This window comes from Quercus lobata, chromosome 2 (assembly GCF_001633185.2).
Source record: "Quercus lobata isolate SW786 chromosome 2, ValleyOak3.0 Primary Assembly, whole genome shotgun sequence".
NCBI classification, from domain to species: Eukaryota; Viridiplantae; Streptophyta; class Magnoliopsida; order Fagales; family Fagaceae; genus Quercus; species Quercus lobata.
In genome coordinates this window covers 97,422,080-97,443,932 of record NC_044905.1, presented here as the reverse complement: position 1 = coordinate 97,443,932, position 21,853 = coordinate 97,422,080, and the positions used below count along the sequence as shown (strand labels likewise).

General features: G+C 33.1%; 3 protein-coding genes across 3 annotated transcripts; all 3 read left to right on the top strand.

Moving 5' to 3' along the window:
• The first annotated feature begins 3,232 nt into the window (after positions 1 to 3,232).
• Positions 3,233 to 4,995, top strand: LOC115977407 (probable xyloglucan endotransglucosylase/hydrolase protein 23). Its single transcript, XM_031099237.1, has 3 exons — positions 3,233 to 3,703; positions 3,812 to 4,005; positions 4,251 to 4,995. Exons 1-3 carry the CDS (start codon positions 3,326 to 3,328, stop codon positions 4,660 to 4,662), a joined length of 984 nt encoding a protein of 327 aa, XP_030955097.1. The 5' UTR covers positions 3,233 to 3,325; the 3' UTR covers positions 4,663 to 4,995.
• Positions 4,996 to 10,297: 5,302 nt separating this feature from the next.
• On the top strand, positions 10,298 to 11,735 carry LOC115977406 (xyloglucan endotransglucosylase/hydrolase protein 22-like). Its single transcript, XM_031099235.1, has 3 exons — positions 10,298 to 10,632; positions 10,750 to 10,943; positions 11,217 to 11,735. The coding sequence occupies exons 1-3, from the start codon at positions 10,348 to 10,350 to the stop codon at positions 11,617 to 11,619; spliced, it is 882 nt and encodes a 293-aa protein (XP_030955095.1). The 5' UTR covers positions 10,298 to 10,347; the 3' UTR covers positions 11,620 to 11,735.
• Positions 11,736 to 16,452: 4,717 nt separating this feature from the next.
• LOC115977405 (xyloglucan endotransglucosylase/hydrolase protein 22-like) lies at positions 16,453 to 17,908 on the top strand. The gene is made up of 3 exons (XM_031099234.1): positions 16,453 to 16,788; positions 16,902 to 17,095; positions 17,363 to 17,908. The coding sequence occupies exons 1-3, from the start codon at positions 16,504 to 16,506 to the stop codon at positions 17,763 to 17,765; spliced, it is 882 nt and encodes a 293-aa protein (XP_030955094.1). The 5' UTR covers positions 16,453 to 16,503; the 3' UTR covers positions 17,766 to 17,908.
• The last annotated feature ends 3,945 nt before the right edge of the window (positions 17,909 to 21,853 follow it).

The following is a 21,853-nucleotide window of genomic DNA, read 5'->3' as shown; positions in this document are numbered from 1 at the left end:
AAAAAAACTAGTATAAAAAAATTAAGATTTGCCCTTATATATATATATATATATATATATTTGTCTCTCCTCTTCTAAAATATTTAGATATTGACCTATAAGAAAATAAATAAATAAATAAAATTCATGCCCCTTTAACTACAAAACCAAAATAAATAAATATGGACTAAACAAAAATCGTACACAAAATAAGAAACACTTATTTTGTATGTTATATTTTGTTGATGTGTTTTATAATATGAAATGTTTAAGAAATACTTATTTTGTAAGTAGTATTTTGTTGAATATGAAATAGATGTTTGTTTTTATTTTCATAAATTTTTTTTTTGGTTTTAAGCTTTGGCCCCCCCAAGTATGAATCCTGGTTCCGTCCAGGCTTAAAAATGATCTCAATCTGTATTAAACAGTTCCTGGGTATACTTTTTTTCTTTTTTCTTTTTTTTTTGGGTTAAAATTTTTGGTTCCTAAATTTTAGCCTACGAGTGACTTTAGTTATTGAAATTTGAAGTGTTTGCTCTTAGTTCTTAACAGATTTAAAATGATTATTTATAACCCCCATTAGTCCTTAATAACAAACTTAAAATTAATGTTTTTAATCTTAAAACTTAAATTATCGATTTTAATTCCTAGAACAAACTTAAAGTTATCGTTTTTAGCTTGTATAGAGTGACGTGCAAAGTTATGAGCTGTCATGCCATATGAGAGACTAAAACTTTATGAGCTCCCATTAAAAAAAAAAAAAAAAAAAAAAAAAAAAAAAAAAAACTTAACTTTGTGAGCTAAAATGGGTAGTCGACTAAACTTTTTACTTGTTTGGATGAGAACCGACTAAACTTTTGAGTTGGGACCCATCCAAATATATTTGGAGTTTTACTATTTTTTCACTATAAAGTATATTTTTCAATCTTACTTAAACTAAAATATCCCTGGTCCTCATGAGCTGTCAGTCACTTTAATGTTACTATACTCAAGCAGCGTTTGTCTCCTTCCAATGTTCCATCCCACCTACTCTGCCACCAAATGTACGGAAACTAAAGTCAAAAACTAAACAAAATCAACCAATTACCTCATTTCCATGTCCTCTTGATATTACTATTGAACTTACTACTATTAAATTATTAATGACAAAAATATCTAACCAACCCTCCCATGCTTATCCATACATCCCAATTACAGCTGGCTTCTAAAGTTATATATTTAATTCCAAAAATATCTTAATTAAATTGACTTAGTCAACTAAATAATAATTTAATTTTAAAAAAGGTTTAACATATGTTTGTTAATTAATTATTTTTAGAAATTTTTTATGAAAAAAAAATTTTATTACAATTTTTTATTTTTTTTATAAAAGTAATTGTGGGGGCCTGTCAATCAACAGACCCATTAAGGTCAAGATCGTTGGGCCTGTGGCCCATCCGAGGATGCATATCCGTCCAAGGAGGCCATGTCAAGTCACAAGGCAATTGCCGAAGAGGGGTGGTAATCAATATCACGAGGGTAGAGTTCTGTATTCGTTCGAGGACGTCATACTCCTCGGCAGTATGCGTCCTCGGACGATCAGGACGCGGTCTTGTTGCAACCGGACCTCAGAATTATGTCACCACTAAAGATAGGATAACAGATCAAGGGTAAAAGAGATAAACAAATATCTATAACTACAGCTGCCTCCGCATTAATTACCTCTCAACCAACTCTCTGGCCGCATTAATGTGGAGGTGATACCTGAACAGTAAGGAGGCAGTCTTACAGCTGTCCATAGGAAGTTCTAGGAGGTGCTAGATGGGACAGAAAGAAATCCTCCGAACCCAACCTACACGTGTGCGGTGAGGATGGAACACAAATGGTGGTATATAAAATGAAAGAAGAACATGCAAAGGGGAGGGATCGAAACAGAAAAGAAAAGAAAAGAAAGAAAAACACAGACTAAAGAAGAAGAACAAAAAGAGAGAAAAAGAACTGTATCGATTACCCAAAAAAACGATCGTTGTGCCAACTCTGGGCCTTCAATATACGTGAGGGTGAATCTTTTTATTATACAAAAATTAACCTAGTTCTTTACACCCACGCTCTACAAATCATATTGTTTGGACCTATTTACGTGCGAACCCAGTATCGTGTTGGGTCGTTACTAATCATGTCCTTACAGTAACAATATTATAAATTTTTAAAAATAATTAATTAACAAATGCTTTAAGAACACTACTATCCAGATTGATTCAATTATTATCATCTCAGTGCCTTTTTAAATTAATAGTATCACACATAATTTGATCCAAACTTGTGGTTTTGCTGCAACTTGTGAGCACTATGGGCGAGCGTGGGCCGACAAAAAGTATTCCTCGCAAGTAGAAATTGAATAAACCCAATCGTTGTTTATAAAAAAATAAAAAATAAAAACAGAATAAAACCCAATCATAGCTTTCAATTTGGCTGGATATATGTTAATTTGCAATCAATCTTTATCAATAATAGATTATAGATAGAGATTCTACTAGAAAGAAATCCAACTATCCTGGTCACTTGTCTAATCCAGTAAGCCATATTGCGTAAGGCAAGTTTAAAGTGGACGAGGCACAACAAGATTGGTCTAAAAGGTCTCATCAGTAGCGACTGTGTGTTATCTAGTGAAGGTTGGATTGTCACTTGTAACATGTGCGACATGCACATTGCAAAACAACAGGTGAATATACAATAAATTGCACAAATTTTTTTACCGACTATTGAAATAATAAGTTATGATTTGTATTAATAAAAATAGTGTTAGTGTTGTCAACAACCTTATAGACCAATTAACATTTTTTTATTTTTATTTTTATTTTTTTTTTATGCTTATAACGCAAATACCCGCCTACAAATGCTCCTTTCTCCATTATACTATTAAACTATCGCTCGAAAGAAAAAGAAAACTTAGTTATGATCCTATAAAGTAATATTGTACTAATCACATCAAATTTAAAAAATGTACTAAAATTTATGGCTAAATCTTATTACATATTTTTTATTGCACACTTTTATACACACATAATGTAAAATCGTATTTTGAAAATACGGATTCAATTATAATTGCAAAACGACAACAATCATTTTAATTGAAAATTTCACCCGACGTGATAGTGTGTCACGTAAACTTTGTGTAGCTATCACTACTCAAAATTTATTGTCTCTATTTGCATTTCAAAATCATAGCACCCAGTACCACTACCCTTTGCCATCTGTGTCCAGCTCTTACTCAAATAGAAACCCCACAACTTGACATTGGGAGGCACCCTTCCAATAACGTTCTCACTTCTCACTTACCTTTTCCCTCCTTTAAAATGCCAATTCCATGCACCACAATCTTCACCAACCCAACATTATTTCTCTCCCATCTCAACCCTCTTCTGTCCCACCCTCATCAATAATAATAACAATAACAAAAGAAAATCTCTCCATGGCTCCCTCTTCTTCAACATTGAAGCTGTTACTAACTTTCTTGGCTAGCTATGCTTTGGTTGCCTATGCAGGTAGCCTTAATCAGAACTTTGATGTCACTTGGGGTGATGGTCGTGGTAAGATACTCAACAATGGGGGACTTCTTACTCTCTCACTTGATAGGGCCTCTGGCTCTGGCTTTCAATCCAGGAATGAATTTCTCTTTGGTAAGATTGACATGCAGCTCAAACTTGTCCCTGGAAACTCTGCAGGCACAGTAACTGCATACTATGTAAGTACCCTTGCACTATAGGACTTGCCTGCCTCAATCCTTTTTTTCTTCTTATATTATGTACTTTTTTGACTAATACAAGTATATATTTCTGTGCTTGACTTGCAGTTATCTTCAAAAGGGTCAACATGGGATGAGATAGACTTTGAATTCTTGGGTAATCTAAGCGGTGATCCTTACATTCTTCACACTAACATATTCACCCAAGGCAAAGGAAACAGAGAGCAACAATTCTACCTTTGGTTTGACCCCACGTCTAATTTCCACACCTACTCTGTTCTTTGGAATCCACAAGTCATCATGTAAGAACACTCTGTATCAGTTAGAATAATGGTTAAATTGTTAAATTAACCGTTTTCTAACAGTATAAATTGATTAATATTATGATATCAAAGCAGAGTCTGGACTAAGAGGATTGACAAAATAAAATTTAACTAATCAAATTTATCATTTTTTAATATGTATTAAAATTCTTTGAGCATGAAATTTTATTTCATGGCTTTTTTTTCAACTTTGCATTAACTTGCTATTTTGCTGCACATTTCAGCTTCTCTGTGGATGGTACTCCCATTAGAAAGTTCAAGAACTCTGAGTCAATTGGCATTCCATTCCCAAAGAAACAGCCCATGAGGTTATACTCTAGCCTCTGGAACGCAGACGATTGGGCAACAAGAGGAGGGCTTGTGAAGACAGATTGGACACAAGCTCCCTTTACTGCATCATATAGGAACTTCAATGCCAAAGCATGTTTATGGTCTTCTGGTTCATCTTCTTGTAGTTCAAAGTCTCCATCTTCAAGAACTTCCAACAATAATACATGGATGAAAGAAGATTTGGATACCACAAGCCAAGCCAGGCTGAAGTGGGTGCAGAAAAATTACATGATTTATAACTACTGCACAGACACCAAACGCTTCCCACAGGGCTTTCCTCCAGAGTGTGCCATTACCAATGCATAGTAGAGATGGAAGAAACTACAAGATAACATAGTACCTAGGCCGTGGATTTTTTTTTTTCTTTCTTTCTTATATATTGGTCTTAGTTTTCACTTTGCGGGTTGATTATTTGTCGCACTCTTATTAGCCACTCTTATTATCTTGTGAGATAATATTATTGTAAGCTTGTATAATATATATTATATATCTTAATCTGATTAAAAAATTATTAAATATCGATTTTCTGTGTGTATGTACCTATGTATAGAGTTCGGTTCAAGTTATACCTAGTATAACTCTAAGTCTAAGTAATGTTACATTACCAAATAACTTGTTATAAAATTCATATTTTGAAAATCTCACTATTGAATTATGTTCTATATATCAATGAGATGTTATTTACTATTTAATTTATAAACTCATTTTTTGTGCATTATTTTAAACACAAAAATTTGAATTTAAAAAATTAATTGATAACATGGTTATTAATTTTTAATCATTTTGAAATTTTGTAAACATGATGAATATGTAAAGATAATTTAACGATAGATTTGTTTAAGTTTGCATTCAATTAAAAAATATTAAATGGTGTAATATTGCTTAAAGTTATATAGTTATATCGTGTAAAACCTAAACTCTATATATATATATATATATATATATATAATATCTTTTAATCTGTGCATGGTATAATATACGTTTTCCTAAAAAAAAATGCTTAATGTGGGTAGTATAATATATGTTTTCCTAAAAAAAAATGCTTAATGTGGGTAGTATAATATATGTTTTCCTAAAAAAAAATGCTTAATGTGGGTATTATACTATTATAGTGAGCAAAATAGAAATAGAAAAATAAAACAACCAATTACTTTTAAGTTTTAGCACAAAAATTTACATGACTTTACCTTAAGCTTAAGGCTAAATATATGGTGACATTGAAGATAAAAGTTTCATTGACAATATAAGCATATTAAAGGTGACATAAAGACACCCGATACAATACCCAAACCCAAAATGCATCCAAAGATCTCTCGCTCACACATAGCACACCGCTAGGAAACCTAGCCTGCAAATACAAGTTGTGTGACTATATAAAATACCAAAAGCTGGCCGATCGACACTTCAACTTTGAATTGATTTTGCTTAATTTGTTTGGACTATAACAGGGCATGCTTTTTTTACAGTGAAGTCATGCTTATCATTGTTGGCATATTGTGGGATATTGTGCATGCTTATTATGCAATCAGTAATAGGTTGAACATAACACTCATTAGTCATAACAACAAGTGCATGATTATTATGCGATTAATTTCACAGGTTGAACATTACACTCATACATTCATCATTTTTTTTTTTTTTTTTTAACATCAACACACTCATACATTCATCTAATATAAATAGGTGTGAACATTTTTACCTTACATTATATTTAGTATAAATTGGCAAATACATCACATCCAAACCATTTTTTTTTTTCTGCAATCATACTTAGTCACGGCAACTAAAGGCGACTACTTACTAATTTTAATTAGCCCTTGCACCCATAAACACCAAAGCCACTTCCACATCTTTTTATTGATCAAAGCACATGCCAATGGGATAGTTAAATGAAGCATTTGACCCTCAACCACATGTAAAATACTTCAATACCCGTCTTAGCAATTGAATCAGAGAGGACAATCTATGTAGGGCACGTAATGTTGCATATATAGGTATATACATGGATAAGTTGTAATAATGATATCTGAGTTTGGAGAGTATTGTTTCATAAAGTGAAAATTTAAGTTTTGGAATTTTCTAATTGAAATTCGAACTAAAGGATTTTCGATCAGTCGAAGTTTTTGCTTGTCGATCAAAATGATAAAGAAAATAATCCTGGAGTCACTAGATGATTCGATCGCTATTTGATTCTTATTCAATCGATCGAAAAGTGCATTCGATCAATCGAAAGGAACTCTCGATCGATCATAACTCGTAAAACTGAGTTTTCCGCAGAATTTTTTGGTAACTGTTCTGAACATTTGAAGAGGTTTCAAACCTTGTGAACGGTTTTATAAAACATTTTAACTCTTTATACGTGCCTTTTGATGGAATATAACCCTATGGGTATAAATTAAGACTTATGTTCAAAAAATAGTAAGTTAGAGAGAAACACAAAAAACCCTGTGGTTATTTTCCAAAATTGCTATCTGTAGAGCCCAACAACTTGGTTGTATCCTATGGACAAGTTTGCGATAATCCTTTAATAACAAGAGTGTTAGGGCAAATATTGTCTAAAGATAACAATTTTATGCCTCCAAGTAGTTTATTTCTGTTTGACTTTTGTGTTATCCTTATTCTTCCTTTATTACTTTGTGTATTACTCCCAACACATAATTCATCTATTTATTTTTCTATAAAATCAACTTATGTTTGAAACTGTTTATACCATAAAATAGTTTTAATGATAAATACTTTATATTAATACTATATTCCTATAATGTTGTAATATTTACATGTAAGTGATGTGGTTAATTAAGTAGTAAAGCCTATATTGGATACTAATAAGAAGTATAAGTAGTTAATAAAAAATAATTGTGACCATACTCATTGGTTTAAGTTTTTAGACAAAGTAGTGTTTCTATATATTATACTTAACTGCTAAATTAAAATTTCTCCAATGTGTTCTCTCCCCCCAACAAACATTTATTTATTGATATAAAGCCATGACACGAATGAGCCAACTCACTATTTGATAAGTCGGGGCTTCAACTGTAATTGGTCTGGGACAAAGTCGCCATCTCAGTTAAACCTTCTATTGTGATTAGGGCCCTAGCTAGAGATGAACTTTGGCTCATGCCTTATAATGTAACCCTCTTTTTTAAATAAACTTGTTGTTTATCAAGGGAAAAAAACCGTATTTATAACCACATTTTGGCATGGAGTACACATCATGTTAAATAAAAGGGGAAAGAACCAAAAAAACCATACACTTTTTAATATGACATTGTAAACCCTAGACTTTCATAAATACCTAAATAAACTCCAAACAAGTCTGACCATCACACATAAAATGCATGCATATGAAAGTCTAGTTTAAATTGTCTAGATAAAATGCCTTGACACCTCTTGAACTTAATTTGGATAATTTCATTTACACCCCTTAATTTTTATTTTAGCCAATTTAGTACACAAACATTAGGACTATAACAAATAAACCCTCTATATTTTTATGTTTTTGTAGTAAGATCCCTTTAATTATATTTTTGTTGATTACTTGGTCTCAAAAATTTTATATTGGTGATAGGAAAAAAGTTAAGGGTGTCTTATTGCTATAGTATCAAAGTTTATGTATTAAATTGGCAAAAGAAAAAGTTAAGAGATCTATTTACTACATTACCAAATTTATATGAATAATACAAACTATTTTATAAAAAAAATAACAAATTGTTGATGTGGTGAGTGATTATTGTTGAATGAAAAAGTAATATTAATGATGGGCTAAATGAAAATTAGGGGTATCCTTGGGTCAGACAGGGTCAAGTTTGTGCCCAACCTGGAACTGACCCAACCAAATTGGGTGTGCAATTTCTAGACCTGCTGCCAACTAGTGAAGGACTTGGGTCGGATTGGATGGGTTCCCTCAGATTCAGCAATTTTCAAGTAGGTCTAGTCAGTTTGAGCGAGTGGGTCAATCTAGCTGGTGGGTTGGACAAGACTAATGAAAACCAATAAGAGATTGGTCATATCAATATTTTGTAAGTATGTTGTAAAATAGTTTATAATTATAATATTACTCAATTTATATATTAAATTGACTAAAATAAAAGTTCAAAAAATGTAAGTGCAACTTTTCCAAAATTTAGGAGGTATGAAGTGAGAACAAAATTTCTCAAGTCTTCCCTTTAAAAGTCTAGGATTTAATGTATTCCAATGATTCAATGTATTCCAATGATTTTTTTTTTTTTTTTTCCTCACTTTCTCCTAATTCCTAAATAATATTTTGAGTTTTCCTTTTGAAACGCCCCGACCCTCAACCAAAAAGACAGAATAAAAAAGTAAAGAGTAACTTTTGTGCAATGGGATAAGATAATTTGTTTTTTTATGTCCTTGTCGGTGATGATTCCAGCCGTCGGTGCTAACGCATGCACATATCTTCTTCTTTTGACTTTCATTTTTTTAACAATCACATATGTCGCAGAAAGAGAACAATTTAAAATAGGCACATATAACACTATATAATATGCTTCACTAAATAATAATCTTATATATAAAAAGCGGGAATGCCGCTACAGTGATTTAATACTGTACATTCAGTGTTAAATCACTGTTTATTCACTGTTCGCCTACAGTGAAATTTTCGTGAGGCACTTGTCTTTTTTTTTTTTTTTTTTTTTTTTTTTTTTTTTTTTTTTTTTTTATATATATTGTTATACTGACACAATAAATTTCACAATATTTTCAGAATTATTAAAATGTCAATTTCTTATAAGTCAAAATAAAATATGAAATTGTGATCAACCACAACTGAAAATAAATCTTTTGTGAAAAGCCGCAATGCCACTACAATATTTTAGCAATGTTCATTAAGTGTTTTTGCATTGTTCATCTACAGTGTCATTTTGGTGAGCCACTTTGTCTTTTTTTTTTTTTTTTTTTGAATAGTAGCTATAGTTCCAAGAGGCGCGTAGTACAGTAGCTTACATTTTTTTTTTTTTTCTGTCTTCTATTTGTACTTTTTTTTCTTATATATAAAAAGCGGCAATGCCGCTACAGTGACTTAACATTGTGCATTCAGTGTTAAATCACTGTTTATTCATTGTTCGCCTACAGTGAAATTTTCGTGAGGCACTTTTTTTTTTTTTTTCTTCAGTCTTCCGTTCATTTTTTTTTCCCCCTTTTATATATACTGTTATACTGACACAATAAATTTTACAATATTTTCACAATTATTGAAATGTCAATTTCTTATAAGTCAAAATAAAATAATAAAATATGAAATTGTGACCAACCACAACTGAAAATAAATGTTTTGTAAAAAGCCGCAATGCCGCTACAGTATTTTAGCAATGTCCATTCAGTGTTTTTGCATTGTTTATCTACAGTGTCATTTTGGTGAGCCACTTTGTCCCTTTTTTTTTTTTTTTAACAATAGCTACAGTTCCAAGAGGCGCTGTAGCTACAGTAGCTACATTTTTTTTTTTTTTTTTCCTAGTAATAATAATAATGATGATGATGGGCTAATGCTAACCCAGCTAAGAAGCAGCTTTGTGATGCGTACTGTGCAGTATCAATGCAAAACCAAAACCAAAACCGCGTCCCATCACCCACAATGATATAACCCAAAAAAAACAAAAGGGTTAGGTTGAGTCTGATTCTGACAACCAAAAAATTCTTGTCCTTAATTTTTTTTTCTATGAGTTTTATTTTTGGTAGAAAATTTGTGATTGAGTTGTTACTATTAGGACTAGGAAAAACGCTTTTGAGTTTTGACAGCTATCTCTTAAACCCAACAACTGTCCATAGCTGACTTGACTAGTGGACCTTCCTATGCTACTTCCTCTCCGACTTTGGAGAAATTATAATTTCTCCCGACTTTGGCCTTACGAAACGTATCACTATTCACTTCTCACTATATATACCAATCCAAGTTCTCAACCATATTCATCGATCCCTTCATTTCATAAGCTCTTCTTACTCGTATTTTCAATTACCCTCTTTCATATTTCCATGGCTTCTTTTCCTTCAACATTTCCAGTGATGCTGATGATCAGTACTCTTATGCTTGGTTCTTTAATATTGTCTGCCTCTGCTAGTAACTTGTACCAAGATTTTGATATTACATGGGGTGATGGCCGTGCTAAGATACTCAACAGTGGCGAGCTTCTTACTCTCTCCCTTGACAAAACCTCTGGCTCTGGATTCCAATCCAAGAATGAATTCTTATTCGGAAAGATTGATATGCAACTCAAGCTTGTCCCTGGAAACTCTGCAGGCACAGTCACTGCCTACTATGTGAGTTCTCCTGCTATATCATCATTTGCCTCAATCTTCTATAATACAATTTTATTTATATATTCCATGCTTCAAGGTATACTAATATATATCATCTTTTTACGTGTGAATTTACAGTTATCCTCAAAAGGGTCAACATGGGATGAGATAGACTTTGAGTTCCTTGGCAATTTGAGTGGTGATCCTTACATCATTCACACCAATGTGTTCAGCCAAGGCAAGGGCAACAGAGAGCAGCAATTCTATCTCTGGTTTGACCCAAGTGCAGATTTCCACACCTATTCTATCCTTTGGAACCCCCAGCGCATCATGTAAGTATCTACAAATCCACCTTTCGAAAATGTTTAATACCAAGGACACAACATTTTTCGCAGTGGAACATGATTGGTTGTGATTGGAGCAACATTACTTTTACCTGAATAGTATTTTTGTTGTGCACCAATCACGAAAGTTCATAATAGCAGCTGTAAAAACCATTGTATTCATATAGACTTACTGTTTCAAAATTGTAGTCTTCCGTCAATTTATTTATTTATTTTTGACAAGTTGTACAAGCTAATGAAATTCTATGTTCTCTGTTTCAGTTTCTCTGTGGATGGCACTCCCATAAGAGAGTTCAAGAACCTGGAGTCAATTGGTGTACCATTCCCAAAGAACCAGGCAATGAGGATCTACTCTAGCCTGTGGAATGCTGATGACTGGGCCACAAGGGGTGGGCTAGTCAAGACAGACTGGACACAAGCTCCTTTCACTGCCTCCTATAGGAACTTCAATGCCAATGCATGTGTTTGGTCCTCTGGAGTATCATCCTGCAGCTCAAGCTCTCCCTCTTCTGCATCCACTAGCAATGCGTGGCTCTCACAAGAGTTGGACTCAACTAGTCAAGACAGGCTGAAATGGGTTCAGAAGAACTACATGATATACAATTACTGCACAGATACAAAGAGATTCCCCCAAGGCCTCTCTCTAGAATGCACCAAGTCATAGGGAACAGAAAAGAAAATATATAGCTTGTACATCAATTCTTTTATTTTTTGACATTCCCATTTGATTAATTAATTTGTATGCGCCAATGATATAGTCAAATTATTTTATTCTTTTCATTTGTCGCCTATTTTCATATCACAGTATTGTCTATTATTTGACTTTGTTCAAAGCTGCAAACCCATTCTGATTAAAACACACACATTTAGGCCCAACCCATTCTGACCTAAAAAATAAAAATAAAACACATTTAAGGCCAGTCTAACAGTTAATCTGGCCCAGGGATAACCAACCATAGTTTAGCCGACTGATCCAAGGCTTCAAGCCTAATAGTGCAGTATGGTTTCTAACGTGTGGTAACTGACCTTGGTGCATACATTTTTTAACCCATATTTGATAGGTCAAAACCAAATACACGAGTTAACAGAATTTTTTTTTCTAAATAACAATAAATATTAAAAAATTTAGTTAATTGTCACGTTTCAAAACAATGTTGAAAACTAGCATCTCGAGTGTCTAAAACTCGAGTTCCAAGATAAAAATCGAGTTTTTAAGTCTCGATTTGTAAGTGGATTAGTCTAAAGGGGAAAAAAATTAAGCTGAAAATCGAGTTTTAAAGACTCGATTTCCATAAATTGAATAAAAACGCCGCTCTATGTCTATAAAACGTCACTATAGGGCTTAAAAACGCCACTATAGGACTCCATAAATCTGTACTTATGAAAAAAAATTTCCAGGAAAACGCCGCTATAGGGCTTTAAAATGTCACTGAAAGGCTTAAAAACGCCACTATAGGTGAAATTTTTTTCGCATGAAACTCGAGTCTTAAAGACTCGAGATCTATGTGGCCTTTTTGTAATATGGATCTCGAGTTTCTAAAACTTGAGATGCTACTTTCTTTTATTATTTCAAACGTTGCCTAACTAACTATATACAATTCTTTTGCATTGCTCTTTTGCACATTACCTCCGAGTTAACACCTGTTTTCCAAGTCTGCCTATTGTTTTTCCTCAACCAAAAAAAACAAAAAAAAGCTGCCTGTTGTTAGTCTATAAAGTTAACATTAGAGCATCCACAACAGGGGAGTTAAAAATTTATCTTTTTAGCTCCACCAAAAGTTATTTTATCTATACACATGTTGCAACAGGAGATCTATTTTAGTTTTCAACATAATAAAATAATATAAACATTACAATAAAATAATATATCCTCTACAATAAAATAATATATCTCACTACCAAAAAAAATCCACAGCACCAACCACAACCACCTCTACTATCAGCCACACCCACAACCACCACCACCACCACCACCACCACTGGTCACAACCACCACTCTACTTTGGCAACCACAACACAACATAGAAAAAAAAAAAAAAATACCACAACCACAATCACAACCCCATCACCACCAGTCACCACAAACCACCAACCATGACAACCGCAACCACAACCTATAGCCAAAATCCACAAAACTCACTGCCAAAGCCAAAATCATCCACCACCACCACAACCAAAATCCACAAACCCACTGTCAAAATCATCCACCACCATTACCATAGCCAAAATCAACCACCACCACCACAGCCACCAAACCCATATGAAAATACATAAAAAAAAATAAAAAATAAAAATAAAAAAACTCAATCACAACAAAGAGAATAGAGAGATGGGCGGCAGCGGTGGCTTGCGGCTTGGGGAGGACAGTGTCTGCATGGGTCTGATCGGGGGAAGAGAAGTGGGTGGAGGCGTGGGTCGGAGACGTGGATCGACGGCTTAGGGCTTGGGTCGACTTGGGTGGTGATGTTGAGGCCGGCGGAGGCGTGTGTCGGAGGCTTGGGGCTTGGGTCAACTTAGGCCGATGACGTTGAGGCCGGCGGAGGTGTGGGTCGAAGAGTACGAAGTGACTGAGAGAGAGAGAGGCATTTTTATTATTTTAATCACCGTTCAAATAAAATTAAAAAAAAAAAAAATTTTAGCTCTCATGAACAATGCACATCTATCTATAGATGTACACTGTAGCAGTGGAACTAAAAAAAAATAGATTTGGCTCCACTGCTGGAGTATCTTTTAGTGTTTGAGGAACTAAAATTTAGTAATATTGCAATATAGCTACACTACTGCAAGCATCTCCAATAGGCATAAAAAGTAATAAAGATTAAAATACTTTTCTTTCATTCAAAGCACAGTTAAATTATATACAGTTAATTTCCAAAATATATCCAATTCATTTCGGTCCATATCAAAGACCACGTATCATAATACTACAGTTCAAACAAATATTACATTCAACTCTTTGATTCCTTTCAATAAATTTACCCTCTTGTTTGATCCATGCTTAAAATAAAAATTGGAACTTTCTAAATAAACAGAATCGGAGAAATTTGTAGTATTTCTATAAATAAATTAAAACCACTTTTTTTCTTTAAATATATAAGCTAAAATAATCAATGAGAAATTGTAAGGAAAGACAGGAATATTCACTAAATAGTAAAAATTGTATTTTAAGCAAATCACTAGCCATGAAAAATGTTAATTACATTTGGCAATAGCATACAAGGTTTCAATATTTATATAAGAGAGTAAGAGACTAACACAGTCAACACTCAACATTGAAGAAGACCCAGGTCCAACTCAAAGAAAGAGGAGTTTCTATTATGTTCAACAGTTGTTCGATCTATCAAAAATTGTTGAACTAGATTCCTATAAGGTCTTGCAAATGATCTAGTTAAGCCCAGATTCGAGGGACGACTAAAACAGGAGAGAGAGAGTGAGAGCTATTTGTGTTTTTGTCCATTTCACTATCATACTGATATTGAAGAAGTAGACCTGAAGATGGTATTCTTGGTGAATAGTAATCAACAGTGAAGCCATTAGCCACGTTGCTATTATACAAACCTGTTGCTGTGAAAAAAAGCTTCAAAAGGTTCTTGAAGTTGGTCGGAGGATCTGGTCATAATTGCGGATGTGTTATGAAATATTCATATAGTACAAGAGTTTAGAAGTTGAACATTTTGCATTACAATGTGCATTTGGGATTTGAACGACAATCAACTTTTTGAAAACAATCTAACTTGTAGCTTTTTTAAATAAATTAGTTTTTTTTTTCTTTTGTAACACATTTAACATAAAAATTGCCAAAAACCATTTCTTTCAATAAGTACTATGCAAATAGGTTATTTGAATTTAGCAAACTTCAAACACACATGTATGGAGTATAATGTATAAATAACCAAATATATTATATCCCAAACTTTTTTTTTTTTTTTTTTTCGGGGGGCAATCATTAATAAAAAGGGTCCGTTTGGATACAACTTATTTTACTGAAAATCAAAAACTGAAAATACTATAGCAAAATAATTTTTAAATGTGTGAAAAATTACTGTTTACTTTTTTTTTTTTTCATATGCCCTGGTGCACTGTTCATAGGATCTTATAAAAATAAAATAAAATAAAATAAAGGCAAACGTGGACGCAGAAACGTGGATCCAAACTCTACCGAAGTTACTCAAGTAAAGGTGACTGCTAATATTTATCGTTGCAAGTTAAGGTGACTGCTAATATTAATCCTTGCACCCAAATAAATGGCTATCACAATCCCACCAGTGACCCTAGAAACCAGCCGTAGACACCAAAGCCACTTCCACATCTTTTTATTAATTAAAGCACGTGCCAATGGGACAGTTAAATGAAGTATTTGACCCTCTACCCCAAGTAAAATATTCACTATCTTTCTTACCAATTTAAATAGAGAGGACAACCTATGTATGGCATATAATTAATTCCAGTAGTGATGTGATGTTTTCTGTAATCAACTAATCTCTATTTGAAACTGTTAAGTTGCTTATATTATATTAATATTGCTGTAAAATTCATGTATGAGTGGTGTGATTAGTTTATTTCTTCTTTGAATACATAATTGGGTCTAAATTCATTTGTTTAAGCTTTTGAGACAAGTTTTAGGCTAGTTGCAATCTCAATTTCGTCTTCTATTAATGTAATTAGGGACCTAGCTAGAGATAAAGTCTGCTTAATATGTATCCTTCTTCTTTAAATAAACTTGGTGTTTATCATGAGAAAAAACCATACTCAAAACTAGATTTTGATATATATGAAGTATACATCATATTAAATAAAAAACTGACTTACAAATTATACAATTTGAAATTGCATAAATATAGTTTTTTAACTTTACTTTTATTTAATTCAATTATCTAACTGTTAACTTTGTTCAATTAAGTCTTTTTGTTAGTCTCTGTCCAAATTGAGTGGTCAAAGAGCCATTAAATGACATTGTTTTGTATTTAACAAAGTTAAATTATTGATTTGAACGGAAGTAAAGTGAGAGGATTAAAAATTGAATTTTGTACCAAATAAAATTTTGATTTTGAAACGCCCCAACCCTCAACCAAAAAGAAAAAAGTAATAAAAAATAAAAACTTTTTGGCAATGAGATAAGATCATCTGTTTTTTAATGTCTTAGCCGGTGTTAACTGCAGCAGTCGGTGCAAACGCATGTACATATCTTCTTCTTTTGACTTTTATTTTTCAACAAGCAACAAGCATATATCTGCTAGTGATGCAACACCCAACTCGTCTCATTAGTATGAAATTATCGCGTAACGCAAAACCGCGTCCGATGCTCGCTAGGACTAGGAAATTAAGGCGGAATTTTGAGTTCAATTTGACAGCCAATATCTTGTAACTCGCCCAACAACTGTCCATAGCTGACTTGACTAATGGACCTTCCTATGCTACTTCCTCTCCTACTTTGGCCTAACGAAACGTATCCCTATAAATACCAATCCAAGTTCTCAACCACACTCATCGATCCCTTCATTTCATAAGCTTCTTACTCATAGTTTCAATTACCCTCTTTCATATTTCCATGGATTCTTTTCCTTCAACATTTCCAGTGATGCTGATGATCATTACTCTCATGCTTTGCACTTTAATATCGCTTGCCTCTGCGAGTAACTTGAACCAAGATTTTGATATCACATGGGGAGATGGCCGTGCTAAGATACTAAACAGTGGCGAGCTTCTTACTCTCTCCCTTGACAAGGCCTCTGGCTCTGGATTCCAATCCAAGAATGAATATTTATTCGGAAAGATTGATATGCAACTCAAGCTTGTCCCTGGAAACTCTGCTGGCACAGTCACTGCCTATTATGTGAGCTCTCTTGCCATATCACTATTTGTCTCAATCTTCTATAATACGATTTTATTTATAAATTCCATGCTTAAAGGTATGCTAATATATATATCATCCTTTCATGTGTGCAGTTATCCTCAAAAGGGTCGACATGGGATGAGATAGACTTTGAGTTCCTGGGCAATTTGAGTGGTGATCCTTACATCATTCACACCAATGTGTTCAGCCAAGGCAAGGGCAACAGAGAGCAGCAATTCTATCTCTGGTTTGACCCAACTGCAGATTTCCACACCTATTCTATCCTTTGGAACCCCCAGCGCATCATGTAAGTACCTACAAATCCACCTTTCCAAAATGTTAATACTAAGGACACAATATTTTTCACAATAGAACATGATTTTTTTGTGATTGGAGCAATGTCACTTTGACATGAATATTACTTTTGTAGCACACCAATCACAACAGTTCATATTAACAGCTGTGAAAACTACTGTATCCATAGACTCCTTGTTTCAAAATTGTCTTCCATCATTTATTTATTTAATTTTGATAGGTTGTAAAAAATAATGAAATTGTATGTTCTCTGTTTCAGTTTCTCTGTGGATGGCACTCCGTTAAGAGAGTTCAAGAACCTTGAGTCAATTGGTGTACCATTCCCAAAGAACCAGGCAATGAGGATCTACTCTAGCCTGTGGAATGCTGATGATTGGGCCACAAGGGGCGGGCTAGTTAAAACAGACTGGACACTAGCTCCTTTCACTGCCTCCTATAGGAACTTCAATGCCAATGCATGTGTTTGGTCCTCTGGAATATCATCTTGCAGCTCAAGCTCCCCCTCGTCTCCATCCACTAGCAATGCGTGGCTATCACAAGAATTGGACTCAACTAGTCAAGACAGGTTGAAATGGGTTCAGAAGAACTACATGATATACAATTACTGCACAGACTCAAAGAGATTCCCACAAGGCCTCCCACCAGAATGCACCATGTCCTAAAGAAATGAACATAATATATAGTTTGTAGTCTCGTAGATCAATTCTTTTATTTTTTCGACATTCCCATTTGATTAATTAATTTTTATGCCATTTATATAATCAAATTCTTTTATTCTTTCTACCCAAAAAAAAAAAAAATCTTTGCCAGTTGTCACTTAATTATTTTCGTATCATGGTATTGTATATTAATTGACATTGTTCAAAGCAGCAAACCCTTTCTGATTAAAACATACACACTCAGGCACAACCAAAAGCTTAGCCCATAAGCAATTTTAGTATTGAAGTGTAAAATGATTGTTTTTAGGAATACAAATCATCTGAATTTTAGTATTGAAGTCTAAAATGATTGCTTTTTAAGAATACAAATCATCTACCATTATTTGTATTCCACTTTATGTTCCATCAATCACATCATATATTTGTTTAACTTTTTTTTTATAAAATAGCCAAAATTTAAAATGGAAAAAAAAAATAAACATATAAAAAGTTGTGATTGGTAAAACATAAAGTAAAACACAAAATGTGGTACAGAGAATTGTATTCTATTTTTAGTTTCAAAAAATTTTTAAATGATCAATTTTAGTTTTTAACAAACTTAAAGTGATCACTTTAAGTCCTTGTGAAATGAAAGGTCTAAGGGGTGTTTGTTGTTAGTTTGGCCTTGAAAGAATTAAAAGTTATCACTTTAAATGTTATAGACTAAAATCACCCATTAACTAAATTTTAAGGACCAACAATACATATTGATTTTTATTTTATAATAACTTTTTTTAAAGTATAAGACTTAAGTATATGTAGCGTGCATACAGAAAATGATACCTAATCCATTTTCATAACCAGATTGCTCTAGACTCTCGAGTGAAAGAAAACAAAATTGGAAGAAAAACTATTGCCTATCATCTCACACATGAGTCATCAAAAAAAAAAAAAAGATTATGGTGAGCGACATAATAGACAAATGTATTTTCCCTAATTATCTTTTTAACAGTTGTTGGTGCCATGCTAGGACTGGGAAGTGCGGTTTTCATTTTGGCAGCTAATATATATTGTGCATTTCTTAAACCCAACAACTGTCCACAGTTGACTTGAATAATGGACCTTCTAGTTCCTATATATGGCATTTCCTCCTACACTGTAAATTCCAACCCAAGTTCTCGAGAACACCCATCCATTTTATAAGCTTCTTATTCATAATTTCAATTATCCGCTATCAAATTTCCAAGGCTTCTTTCCTTCAACATTTCCCGGGATGCTGTTGATCAGTACTCTCATGCTTGGGATTCTCTGCCTCTGCTAGTAACTTGTACCAATGAAGATTTTGATATTACATGGGGTTATGGCCGTGCTAAGATACTCAACAATGGTGAACTTCTTACTCTCTCCCTTAACAAAGCCTCTGGCTCTGGATTCCAATTCAAGAATGAATATTTAATTGGAAAGATTGATATGCAACTCAAGCTTGTCCCTGGAAATTCTGCTGGCATAGTCACTGCCTACTATGTAAGTTCTCTTGTGGTCTGTTTGCACGGCATGGATCTGGATTTGAATTTGAATTTGAATTTGGATTTGAGGGGCCCCAAATTCAAATCCTTTGTTTGGGTAAGTTAAAAGAAATGGATTTGGATTTAGCCCAAATCCATCTTGGATTTCAGGAGTCCAAATCCATGGATTTGAAATCCTCTCACAAACCCAAGAATTTAGAAATCCCTCGCCCTCACTCTAGTTCTCTCTTATCAATACTTCATCGTCTCTAGAAACTCAGTCACACTCTCTCTTCCTTGTCCAAGCTTTTCTTCTTTCTCTCTTTCTCACAGCAAAGTTTGTCTCTCTCAACTCCGTCACGCTCTCTCTTCCTCACCCAATCTTATAATAAACTAGAAGCAATTTTGACCTACTTGCATGCTTAACAACAATTGATGGAATGGAAATATATAAGGCTGAAGACTACATCTCTATCTCTTTGCGATCTGTCAAGCACAGTGAAATTTGGATTTTTTTTAAATAAATTTTTTCTTAATTATTTTCTTTAGGCATGCATATATCATTGGATGTGTATTCGATCGACTTCTAGAGCGATAATATATTTGCTATAGCACCTTCATCACCTATTCGGTAATTAACAATATTAAATGATAGTGAATTTCAAAATTAAAAGCAACTTTAGTTTTTAATTTGTGTGGGTTTTGTTTGGGTTTCGTTTGATTTGTTTGTGCATTTTATTTCATAGTATTTTTAATGATTTATTTTGAGTTTATCTTTATTTTCTATTTCTATTTTCGTTTGTGGGTTTGTAATGCAAATTATGTGTTTGATTAAATGCTTCTATGAACTGTAGATAGAGCATGTGAATTGTTATATGACTATACTACAATATATTTTATGTTATCCAAATAAATCAGTGATCATCTTGAAATAATTTTCACCAAGGACAGAATCATAACGTGATTAGTACAGTGGTTCTTGTTATAATTATTTTTTAATAGAATTGCCATTGTTTCTTTTGGATTAGTTGTCCAGTATTTTCAATGAGGCTGTTCAACTAAGAATTTTCTTTATTATTTGAGAACCAAAAAGCTTGGAAGAATGGTGTTCATGATTTGTCTAGTTTGTTATTATAGTAATTAATTGTAAGGTAAAACCATTACACAAAATTGACAAATTAATTGGACTAATATTTCCTCCTTTAAATCCAAATGTTAGTTGTTTCCTTTACTTTCTATATATATGGGCCAACTCTAAGGTACCACTTATACCAAAATATTTTAAAAGGTGATAAGACCCCCAAAATTTTATTAAAATGTCTTAAAATTGTAAAATGATAATTTTTTTTAAAGAAAAATATAGTTTGTGTAGGAACATGTTCCTTAATTTTGTGATTTAGGACACTAAGCAAGACATGCGACACAACTAATTTGTGTTATGGGTTGATATTTATCCATAATGGGAAATTTGGGCAAAAACACATAAATCATCCAAAATGAACTATTCTTTATTTATTTTGATATGTTGTTACAAGGATATTGCTTTTGAATGTTTACACTATTTCTCTCTCTCTCTCTCTCTCTCTCTCTCTCTCTCTCTCTCTCTATATATATATATATATATATATATATATTCTATGTTGTCTCCCTCTCTTCTTTCTTTTTTCATTTTTATATGAGCTATCCCCTTCTTCTTCATATTTTTTCTTTATCTATTTGGATAACTTCTGGTCTTATCGGGCTATTCTTTCTTGGTTTTTCATCATGAACGGGGACTTCTGAGGTCTTCCTTACTATTCAAGCATCCATCTAGATAACTTCTAGTCTTATTAGACTATTCTTTCTTGAGTTTTCATTATGAATGGAGATTTCTAAGACTTTTCATACGGTTCAAGCTTGTCCTTTTGCATTAAATGTGGTGGTGCGAGATAGGTGACTTTCATTAATGTAGAGGTTGTTGTGGAATCATCAAGAAATTTCAGAAAGCTACCTTAGAGAAGTTTATCTTCTATATATGGGATTTACCTCAGTAGCTCGGACACGCCTCAAAACATGAGGCCTAGAAGGGTATTAGGCCTGACTAATGATCCAAGGTTTTATGTTCTTTATCAAAATGGACTAGTCAATGCTGGACTTGTTTCCTCCGTTAGGGCCAATGCTTGAAATAGGCCCAACGTTCATCCCGTTATAATAAAGCACAATATTCACTCCATTACCATTTGGATTTTGTATTTTCCCCCACTTCCAAGACGGCTCCCAAAATATTGAGCCAATAAAAATTCAACTCAATTAAAACTATAAACTCTTTCACTAAAAAAAAAAAAAAAAAAAAAAATTATTATTATGAGTATGTCAAACAATCATTGATAAAAATTTTCTAACATGTGAAAGAGATAAATAAAATTTAAATACAAAAAATTAATTAGCAAATTTACATTTAAAAAAAAACGGTTTTAATAAAAAATTATAAATAATATTTAATTGATATTTACTTATTTAGTGTTAAGAAAAAGACCATTAAAATTTTTTACTTTATATCTCATAATATATTTAGGGGTGACAATTCGTGTTCGCTCGAGTTCATGTCGTGTCAACTCATGAGTATCT